This window comes from Thecamonas trahens (genome assembly GCF_000142905.1).
Source record: "Thecamonas trahens ATCC 50062 unplaced genomic scaffold supercont1.58, whole genome shotgun sequence".
In the NCBI taxonomy this organism is placed as follows: Eukaryota; order Apusomonadida; family Apusomonadidae; genus Thecamonas; species Thecamonas trahens.
In genome coordinates, this window is record NW_013657622.1 from 69,242 (window position 1) to 80,561 (window position 11,320).

General features: G+C 64.4%; 1 protein-coding gene across 1 annotated transcript in view; it reads right to left on the reverse strand.

The window, feature by feature from the left end:
* Positions 1-2,347: 2,347 nt before the first annotated feature.
* Positions 2,348-11,320, reverse strand: part of AMSG_10458 (ubiquitin carboxyl-terminal hydrolase 34) — a gene marked incomplete at its 5' end in the record, with an annotated part of 9,189 nt that continues 216 nt past the window's right edge. The window contains one exon of the mRNA XM_013898162.1: positions 2,348-10,770. Coding sequence (XP_013753616.1) covers positions 2,381-10,770 — 8,390 coding nt within the window. The 3' untranslated portion in view covers positions 2,348-2,380. The remainder of the gene's footprint in view (positions 10,771-11,320) is intronic.

Below are 11,320 nucleotides of genomic sequence, written 5' to 3' on the forward strand. Positions count from 1 at the left end.
ATCGATTCCACCTGCTAACGATTAACCGCAACAACAAAGCCATCGATTCCACCTGCTAACGATTAACCGCAACAACAAAACCATCGATTCCACCTGCTAACGATTAACCGCAACAACAAAGCCTACGATTCCACCTGCTAACGATTGACCGCAACAACAAAACCATCGATTCCACCTGCTAACGATTAACCGCAACAACAAAGCCTACGATTCCACCTGCTAACGATTGACCGCAACAACAAAACCATTGATTCCACCTGCTAACGATTAACCGCAACAACAAAACCATCGATTCCCGCAATACCGTGAAAGGCCAAGCGCCCGCATATGCGACTCCATCGTTCCCTCCGCCCCCTCGCCAATACCCACATGCGGTTCTTCGCGCAGACACAGCGTTCCATGGCCACAGCCCTCTCCACCCCCCCCCCTCCCCACCACCACCACACCCACCACACCCACCACCACCATGTTCTCCACCCTCCTCTACACCAAGGACGAGGTCCACGTCCATCCGGACGCCGACGCCTCGTCGCACATTGCCGGCCGTCTCTGCATCGTCCACTCGGACGAGCCGGACTCTCCGCCGCTCTCGCTCACTTGGTCGCCGTACTCACTCCTGGCCAAGGCTGCGGGTGCTGCTACCGCACGTGCTGTGCTGGAGGCTGACCCGGAGGCCTTTGTGCTGACGGATGCCCATGCGGGCCCTGCAGAAGGGGCTGAGCTGGCCGACGGAGAGGAGAAGATCGCTGATCCTGAATTGCTGGAGCTCTCGCCGATTTCCTCACTCGCTCCCCGGGATCATGCCCTTTGTGTCCCGCTGGTCGAGCTCAAGGCTGTCTCCCGCTTCCAACCCGAGCATGGCATCCCGTCGCTGGTCATCGAAATCGACCACGGCATCACCTTTCCGCCGCTCTTCTTCCACAATGGCGGCGTCCGCGAGCTGTTTGCCCTCCTCGACGGCCTCGTCGCCCTCTCACCCCACCCGGACATTCCGGGCAAGTCGCTCGTCAACGACGCCTCCTCGCTTCTTGCCCAGTCTCTCGACGCTCTCGATCTCGAGCTGCTCTCGCCTGCAGGCGCCGCCGCGCCTGTGGCCCAGCTCCCGCCGGCGGCTTCACCTCAGTTGACAGAGCAGTCGACAGGCTCGCGCGCAGGCGCTGCAGCTGCCTCGTTCTTCGGCACACTCACTTCGATCGCGTCGATTGCCAAGACCGCGGCTTCGTCGATGCTGCGCCCGGTCTCGGCCGCCGGCCCACCGCCGCTCTCCAACGCCCAACGCCAGCTCCTCGGCGAGTCTGGCCGCATCCGCGCCGAGCCGCTCACCCACGACGAGTTTACCGCTCACTACGCCGCTCGCGAGCACGACGACGGTCGACTCGTTGACAGCCCCGCCCGCGAGGCTGCACTCCGCCGCCGCATCTTTGACGGCGGCCTCGACTCGGACCTTCGCCCGCTCCTCTGGCGGTTCTTGGTCGGCCTCGTCGACATGACCGCACCGGCCGCCGCCGTCGCCGAGCGCGAGGCCCTCCTCCGGTCCAACTACGCCACGCTCCGCAAGCAGTGGGCTACCATGTCGCCGGCTCAGGTCGCTCGCTTCTCCAAGCTCCGCGAGCGGCAGCACCGCATCGCCAAGGACGTCGTCCGCACCGACCGCGGGCACCCGTACTTTGCTGGCGAGGCCAACCCGCACCTCGACGACATGACCTCCATCCTCACCTCGTACCTCTTCTACAACTGGGATCTCGGCTACGTCCAGGGCATGTCTGACCTCCTCGCGCCCATCATGGTTGTCCACCCCGACGATGAGGCCCTGGCCTTTTGGGTTTTTGAGCGGGTCATGGCCCAGTGGCAGAACAACTTTGGCAAGGACCAGCTCGGCATGCGCGGCCAGCTTGAGGCTGTCGCCCGCGCTCTAGCCGTCGCCGATCCCGAGCTCCACGCCTTCTTTGTCTCCACAGACGCACTCAACCTCTTCTTTTGCTTCCGCTGGATGCTTGTTCGCTTTAAGCGCGAGCTCGCCTTTGACGACGTCTGCGCCCTCTGGGACGTCCTCTGGTCCCGCTCCGTTGGCTCCGACACTGCCTCGCGCTCCTGGCACATTGTCGCTGCTGTCGCCCTCCTCGTCCAGCACCGCACCGCGCTCCTTGGCGCCCCGTTTGACGACATCCTCAAGTACATCAACGACCTCTCTGGCACCATCGACGTCAACGACCTCCTTGTTCGCGCTGCCGTCCTCTTTGACATCGTCACTGAAAACATCGGTGAGGACGCCGCTCTCGCTCTCTTCTCACCCGCGTCGGTGCCGCCCTCGCCTCCCCGCGACGCACAAACTAGCGACACCCACGACTCAGCTGCCTCGTCTTTGTAAACGCATGCACCGCTACGGCTCGTCGTCCGACACCACCATCTCCTTCACCCCATCGTGGCCGTCCCCAAACTCGCCGTCACCAGCCTGGGACCCGTCGTCGCCGTCGCCGTCGTCGCTGCCGCCGTCGTCGCTGTCGACGTCGTCGTCGCCGGTCTCGGCCTCGGCCTCGGTCTCGCCTTGGACCGCCCGCATCACGTAGCTGGCATCCAGCACGCCAACGATGTGGGCAAAGGCAAAGAGATGCTCCTCGCGGGTCTTGGCATCTAGGTCCGGCTTCTTCGGCTTGGACTTCTTGGGCGTCACCGGCGACATGAGCATGTCAGTCGAGTCATCATCCGACTCAGCCACGTACGTCCCGGTCACCATGTCCATGCCGTACCTCCTGAAGCCGAGCTCCTCGTCGTCATCCGAGCCAAATGCGGTCGCACCGTGGAACCGCGTCGCCGCGTGTCGCGTGTAGTGCGTCGCCCGCCACACATCGCCGTCCACAGGCTTGTCCCACGTCCCAATGTCCTCGTCCGACTCAGGGTCCTTGCCCTTGAGCCGCCGCCGCTCCTCCGCCGCTGCCGCTACCGCTGCCGCTGCCTCGGCCGCAACACGCGCCGCTGCCGCTGCCTCTGGGTCGGTATCTTCGTCAACCTCGGGGAGGGCCGGCTCCGGTGGCGTCTCAGGCTCCGGCGGCAGGCCACGCGCTAGCCGCATGCCCGCGGCCTCGGCCTTCTCCACCGCCGCTGCCTCGATGCCGGCCGCCACCATTTGGCCCCGCATCCAGTTGACTAGCCCAGCAACAGCCCGCTTCTGGCTTGCGACATAGTTGGCGACGTCGTCAAAGATCGCCACTAGCTCAGCGAGCCAGATCAGCGCCCGGAGCGCAACCCGCGGCGTCCGCGGCCGCTTGAGCTGCACAACTCGGAGGAGGCCAAACTGCGCGGCGTGTGCCACCGGCGAGAGCGCCCACGGAAGCCGCGCCTCACGCAGCCCGTCGTCCAGCCGCAGAATTCGCCCCAGCAGGTCGAGGTTGCCGCTGAGATGCGACTCTGGCCGCATGTACAGCTGCCGCCCGATGATCGAAATAAACTGCTTCGACAGCGCCCGGTGGCCGTACGACAGGTGCTCACATACGGCCGCCACAGCCTCATGGTTGTAGTTCATCTGGATCATTTGCGTGAGCCAGTGCTGGCCAATCACCACCGTCACCGTCCGCTTCGGCAGAACTACCACCGTCTCGTCGTCCTCGGCCATTAGCGTGGTCGGCGGCACGCCCTCGCCGGCCGTCGCACACCCGCGGAGCACCGTCGCGTATGTCGCCATAAAGTGCGTCAGGTCCGGAAGCTGGTTGTCGTCCATGATCTGCACGCGCGGAATGTTGCCCTTGAGCGGCTGGGCCAGAAAGTAAGAGATGAAGAGCTGGAAGAACTCGGCGTCAACAAGGTACATTCGCGTCTTCCACGAAATCTCTGCAAAGCCGCGGAAGAGCCGCCAATACTGCCGAAAGTTGCGCCAGTACGTCCGCGAGACCTCAAACTCGTCCCACACAGCGTCGATGAACCGCATCACAGACGCCGCAGGCACCACACGCGCCTCCTCGCCCTCGCCCGCAGCCTCCTCCAGCCGCTCGTCAAAGAGTGGCGTCTCGTACTGCGCCACAAGCTTCATCACGTTGACAATGAGCGCAACCACGTTGATCCGCACGCTCTCCTTGGGGCACACCAGCGTCAGCGGCCGGATAAACGCCCGCGCGTAGTCAAGGAACCACACCCCAGCAGGCACATGCCGCGCATACAGAGAGTTGAGCAGCTCGAACCATGCAGAGAGCGCAGAGTCCTCGCGCGCCCGCACAAGCACTTCAAACACCACCCGCGTCCCCATCTGGATCATCCGCAGCCCAGAGTCAGCCTCCACGTCGGGCACCCCGTACGCCAGCACATCGTCAAACTCAAACTGCTGGCAGAGCCGCAGCACGTAGTCAAAGTACGTCGACGAGAAGAAGAACCGCTCGCGCGCAAACTGTACGTTCTCCCGCCACACGTGCTCCAGCACGTCCGCAGGCAGCCCGTCGCAGTCGCCGGCGCCGGCGCCAGCAGACTCGATTGACACCTCGCTCCTCGCCGACAACTCGCGCCTCGCGCCTTCGCCGTCCACAACCGCAACCTCGCCGCTTGCCGTTGCCTGTGGCTCCGGTTCGGGCGCAAGCGGGTCGACCCACCCGGCTGGGGCAGGACTCTTGCGCTTGTAGATGAGCATGTACGCCGACTTGGTCCGCGGGATGCCGCGCTCGATGTTCCGCCGCAGAGCCGAGCTCCAGGTCTTGACAATCTCGTCGCCGCCAAAGCACGCGGCCTCAAGCGAGGTCTCGATGTTGAACGGCGTCACGGCCTTGTCGTTGAACTCGAGCCACCGCCCGTCGCCCTCGCAACCCTCGTCGCCTTGCGCCCGGATGTACGAGTAGTAGTGCCCGCCCTGCGCCATGCCCGAGTGGACAAGGACGCCGGTCAGCTCGTACTCGTAGTACCACTCGGGCCGTGGCTCGAGCTCAAAGAGCGGCACCCCGCCGGCCTCCTTCTCGCGGCGGGCAAGGCCCTCGCGGGTCCACGGCTCAACGTTGAGCTCGAGTGGGAACGAGCACCGGTCGTTCACCTTGGTCCGCTCCATCGTCTCATAGTTAAACTCAAAGCGCTTGAGGTGGACAATGAACACGTCCGAGAGCGAGTGCAGGCACGCGCCCTTTGCCGCCGTGATCTTGCGTGAGTGCGGCTCGCAGTAGTACGCGTTCTCGCCCTCCATTACGTCCGGCTCAACGTAAAAGTCCAGCGCCTCCTCAATAGACGCCTTGCCCTTGATGTCCAGCGAGATGTTGTAGAACTCCTCTAGCCGCTCGCCGTAGTACGGGTACTCGTCCTCGCGCGATCGGATCTGGTTCGAGAGCTTGCCGCCAAACAGCTCGAGCATCTGCTCTGCCCCGCTCCCCTCGACCTTCAGCTCGTCCTCCAGCCGCTGGCAGAGTAGGTTGAAGAACTCGTTGACATCCTGCTGGACCTTGGGGTTGATCGGCCGGCCCTCCCAGTCCTTAAACGCCCCAAGGAAGCCCTCGGGCCCGTACGCCTTCTTGTTCGACTCGAGCAAGTTGACAAAGATAATCTGCAGTTGCTTGAGCAGCGAGTCCTCGTTGCTCCCGCCAGCGCTTCCGCCTGCCCCGGGTCGCAGTGCAAGCACTCCGCGCCGGAACGGGGCCATCATGAACAGCTGCTGGAGCATGGCGTTGACATAGCATGTACACCCAAAGTTGACCAGGCCGCAGTACCCACTCGCCGCACGCGCGTTGGCGCCCGGGTAGTACCGCCAGCCGGAGACCTGTGCAAACGAGTCATCCTCGTGGTGCGGTGCAAGCTTCTCCAGCAGGCTCGCCGCAGAGCTCGACGAGAGCGACGCGAGCTGAAGCTGGAGCGAGTATGCCGCCTGCCGCGTCCGTGGCGACTTGCACATCGGTGGTGGTGGCGCATCCGATGACCGCCGGTCGTCCGCAGCAAGCGTCGCAAACAGCGCGTCCTCGTGGAGAACGTCGACCAGCCCAGCCGCAAGGCTCCCGGCTGCCTCTAGCCGCGTCGCAATGACGCCAGCAGCAGTCTCGCTCAGCGTCACCTTGTCAAGCACGCTCGCGTCACCGCTCACCACCACCCGTGCCACGTCGAGATAGCCTGCGAGCACCTCGTCCGTCACGCCGTCGTCGTACTCGCGAGTCCCGCGGGTCAGCAGGCACTCGATTGCTGAGCAGGCGACCGTCGTCAGCTCCTCGTTTGCAATCCCGCGCGTGGAGATTGTGCTCGAGATGAGCTCCACAAGCAGCGAAAAGTACTCGCGGTACTGGTCCATCGGCGCCGGCGCGCTGCTCCCCGCAAACGGCGGAAGCAGACCAAGAAGCCGCTGGAGGAACAGCTCGTGTGGCCCGTTCTTGCTGCTGCTTGCACCGACCTGTGAGACAAGGTTGTAGAGGCCGATTGCAACCTCAGCCCGAACTCCCGCGTCGCCGCACTGGATGAGCGCTGTGTCGAGAAACTCCGAAGTCATGGCCGAGGTGAGTACCGAGAGGTGCGCCGGCTGCGAGACAATGCAGAGGACAATCAGTCGCATCGAGTACGCGGTGACCTCGGCGGCAGTCTCGGACGCGCCTTGCTCGCTCGCTGCCGCCGCCACCAGGCTCACCAGCGCAGGCACCAGATCGGCGACGCTGACGGTCTCAAGAAGAACGCGCTTGGCGGCCTCGCTTGCAGTGTACTCGGCAATCATGGCGGCAAAGGCTGCACCGGCAGACGACGTTGTGGTGGAGCCTGCCGATCCGCCGCCGCCCGAACCGGGCGTCGAGCAGACCGGCGAGACAAGTCCGGTCGGCGTGCTAGGGGTCGGCACGCCTGCACCCGAGCCGGCCACCGGGCTCGCCGGCGCCGGCGCTGACGTCTCGTCCGAGAGCGCGCCGCGGAGGAAAAACTCGAGGACCTTGAGGATGAGCGCGAGCGATGCGTTGCGCTGCTCAGTGTTGTCTGGCGCAGCGGTGCCGGAGTCGTTACCAGCTGTTGTCAGCTCAGCGCCGGCAAAGATGCCGTACAGGTGCTGGACGCCGCCCGACTCGACAAAGACCCGGCACCACTCGGCGCGGGCGGTGACGTCGCGGCCTTCATCGACCGGGAACAAAATGGTGTCGATGATCTGCAGCGCATACAGCAACCGGTAGACCGAGGCCGGGTCGATGAGGCCGGCCCAGCCCGCGTCGCCAAGCTCGAGGTGAGTGAGCTTGCGGAGAATAACCTGGTTCGTGGGAATAACCATGAGCAGGTCCCAGATCTGCGGGCCAACACCGGCGCAGGCCGCTGACGAGACGAGCGAGAACAGGACGTCCATGTACTGCTGGTTCGACGAGAGCATCATCGGTGGGTAGACAACCAGTCGCTGGGAGCCGCTTCCGGAGCCATCGTCCGAGCCGTCGTCGCCGTCGGGGAACGCCATGCGGTGCGCAGCCGGGTTGGTGGCGTCGTCGCCGCCGCCGGGGGCATCAGCCTTGGTCTCGGCCATCTGGGTTGCAAAGGCTTCGAGCTCGGACTTTTGAACCGGGTCGAACAGAAGCATAGCAGCCTCGTTGACATCAAACGACTCCTTGCGCAGCGCGAGGAGCGCCACGTTGGCGCTGGTCTCGCACGTCACCATCAGCTGCTGGGCCATCTCCATGGCGTTGGCCGGGTCCGAGCTGGCATCGAGGAGCTCGGACGAGAGGCTCGGCTTGGTTGCGCCGAACGTATCGCCCATCCGGCTCCGGCGAGTTGTGGCGTCGTCGGCCAGCGTCTCGGGAATGCCCGAGGAGAGCCCGACCGAGGCCTTGTCGCGGAGTGAGGCGTCGGCAAGGGTGCACGAGTCATCGTCGAGCGTGCGACCAGCTGCCTTGAGAACAAGCGCGGCGGCAGGCTCGGTCCAGCCGTCGAGCGCAGCGGCGACAGCCGAGCGAAGCGCGCCAACGGTAGCCAGCGAGTGCAGGTGGACCTCAAAGACGCCCTCGGGGCTTGTCGACTCAATGCCGTTTTCGATGCGAAGGGTGAGTGGGCGTCCGCGCGCCGACGCGCCGTGGGCGCGAGTCCCGCCGGCCTCGGACGAAGTCTTGGCAAAGAGTGTCTTCAGGACAGTAAGGCAGGCGTGAATGCGGCGGACGGCCTCGGCTGTTGAGACTGGGTCGGCCTCGGCACACTCGGCGGTCTCGAGACCCTCTTCCAGCTTGCGGAAGATGCAGGCGAGAAAGGCGGCGCGGACGTCTGAGAGCGCAACTGGATCGGCCTTGACCTCGGCAGACACGTTCTCGTGAAGCTCGACAAGGAGCTCGGTGGCCGAGCAGATGACAGTCTGGTCGTGCGCCTCGAGCACAAGCTGCCACAGGTACTCGACAGCAAGCTTGGTCGGTTGGTAGATGACAAAGTCAAACGAGGCTGTAACCTGCGACGGTGGCGCGTGAGTCCGGCGAGTGCCAACACCTGCCGGTGTCGGCTCGGTCTTGGCCCACTCGAGCGCACCGACGCCGACAAGGGCGTGGATGAAGAACTTGCGGAAAGTGGCAAAGGAGGTCGGCGTGGCCCGTGTCGGTGGCTCGACCTCGAGCGTGCAGCTGAGCAAGGCGTGAGCGTCGTCGATGGTGAGGAGCGTGCACTCGCTCGGGCTCAGCGAACTGCCGAGCCACGTGTAGAAGAGCTCGGCCTCGGCCGGGACAGCGGCGTCGATGACCATGGAAGCGTGCAACGCCTGGACCTGCTCAAGGGAGAGGACTGAGCCTGGTGGCGAAGTGAGGGCGGTGAGGAACTCGAGGCGAGTCCTGAGCTCGGCCATGTATTCGGGCGACGAGGGCGAGACGGCTGCGGCGGTCGACTTGGGGCTCTCTGGCGCGGCGTCGGCATTGGCTCCGGTCTCCTCGGCATCAGCAGGCGGCTCGAGCGGCAGCGGTTCGTCGCCGCTTGCATCGCCGAGGCTGTCCCCTGAGGTGGGAGTGTCATTGTCGAGCGGTTTGGCCATGGCCTTGAAAAGCGGGAGCGAGGCAATGAGGATCTTGTCGAGGCTGTGGTCATCGCGAAGCGAGCGGAGGACCGCAAGCTGGGTCTCCTTGACGTGGGCAGCGTGGATGTCGGGGTAAGTCTCGATGATAGCGAGGAGGCACTTGATGCCGGGAGTGGCGAGAGGGGCGTCGACGAGGGCGGCGGCAATGCGGACAATGGCGGCGGCGCGCTCAGCGCGGAGCGCGTAGACCTTCCAGGCGTCGCCGATGCAGTCGAGCAGGTAGGCAAGGATGTCGGCAGAGAGCACGTCGGCGCGGTCGAGGACGGTGGAGAGCATCCAGGCGAGGAGTGGCTTCTGGTGGGCAGTCGAGCGCTTGATGAGGACGCGGACGAGCGAGAGCATGTCCTTGGTGAGAGCCTCGAGCGGCAACGAGGCGAGCGAGTTGAACATGAGACCAACCATCTCGATGGGGATCTGGTAGGCAACCTTGCGAAGGAGCTCGAGGACGGCGGCGGCGTAGATCTCGTGGGCGTTGATGACGCACTCCCAGAGCATGGCCATGGCGGCGTCGGTGAACGCCCTTTGCTTGATGAGAAAGAGGACGAGCGGTGAGGAGCGCCGGAGGAGCTCGGCGTGTTTGGACGCGCCGGTCAGAGTCTCAAAGATCGAGTGCTCCGCGAGCCACTCGAGGAGGGCCTCAGGGGTGAGCCACTTGGCAGCCTTGATGGAGGCCACGCGCCTGGTGGCCGCCGCCCACGCCCGCTTCTCGACCATGGACAGGAGTTCGTTGAGGAGGTCCATGCCGTGGATCCGCTGCTGGAGCGAGGACGACGAGAGTAGGCGGAGGGTGAGGTCGAGGTGGAGCGGCTCGACAACGCCGCCGGCTTCTTCGGCCTCCATGCTCACCTCGAGCGCGCTCTGGAGCTGGTCAAGCATGACAATGGCAGTGGCCGGCGCGAGCTCACGCAGCTCGGCGTCGTCGAGGCTGCGAAGGTAGTGCTCGAGAGCGGTGGCCATGGCAGACATCACCTCCTTGCACCGCGGCGACGTCATGTATCCCGAGGCGGTGATAGCTCGCAGCATGCCAGTGAGGATGTGGATGATGCTGAGCGGAGTGCGGGCGTCGCCGCTGCGCCCGATGTGGGCGACGACGGCGGCAAAGCCACCCGTCCGGCCAAAGTGCGAGACAAACTCGCGGAGGAGATTCGAAGACCAGTGGCGAACCCGCGGCATGGTGCCCCATTCTGTCTCGACCATGGCGTCGGCATCGACATCGGCATCGGCATCGGCATCGACATCGGCATCGGCATCGGCATCGGCATCAGCGTCAGCCTGGACGTCCGCATCGGCCTCGGCATTGGGAGTGCTGCGGTTGTTGGCACAGGGCGAGGACTTGTCGTCGGACGGCGGCGAGACAACAACGTACTCGTCGTCGTCCGAGGCCAGTTCCTGTCCCTTGATCTGGGCCTCGACCTCGGGCGAGGCCTCCTCATCGACGCGCGCCGAGGCAGCGTCGGTGGCAGAGGCGACGGTGCACTCGGCGTCGATCTTGGCACGGTGGGCGGCATACGTGGTGTGAGTGGCACGTGGGAAGAGATAAAACTGGCGAGTCGAGTCAAAGATGCGGCGGAGTGTGTCGGCGATGCCCTTGGAGTTGGTGGGCAAGGCGAGGCGGCAAAAGTCTAGCGCGGCGACGACAAAGTCTGCAGCGCGGTAGCAAATGTGGACTTGGAGGTAGCGGGCCTTGAGTACGGTGCGGACAGCAGCCGGTAGGGCCGTGTCAACAAAGTACTCGGCGTGCTCGGGCGGCGCCATTTCCCCTGCAATGTACGCTGTCATAGCTGCCTCCATCATCTCCAGGTATGGACCTGGATCTGCCGCTGTCGATCAAGCCCGGTGCACAGCCAGCAGGAGGAGCAGCAGGAGCAGGAAGAAGAGGATAAGGTGCGGGACAGGATGAGACGGAAGAAAAAGAATACACCCATGACCCATGTCCCAGTTGAGAAGCACCAGGATCAGAAGGGGGGGGGGGGGGGGGGGAGGAGCGTGACCAAAGGAAGAAGAACACGCCCACGCCCCATACCCCAGACCAGCAACACCAGGACCAGGACAGGACCAGCAGGAACAGCAGGACGAGAACCAGGAAAATCAGCACGAGGACCATAATAAGTAGGACAGGGGGCAAGAGGGGGAAGAGGAAGAGGATGGGGGGGGCAGTCACCGCATAGAAGCCGTCGACCCAGCGACAGCACCAGCGACAACCAAAGGAGACAGAGACAGCGAGACAACCAGCGCGACCGACCCAAGCAACAAACACAAGCCAAGCCATCCATAGAGTAAGTATACCAGGAAGAGGAGGAGGAGGAGAAGGAGAAGGGGAGGATGGACCAACAGTCACCCACTAGGTGTGTGTAGGGAGGGGGGGGGGGA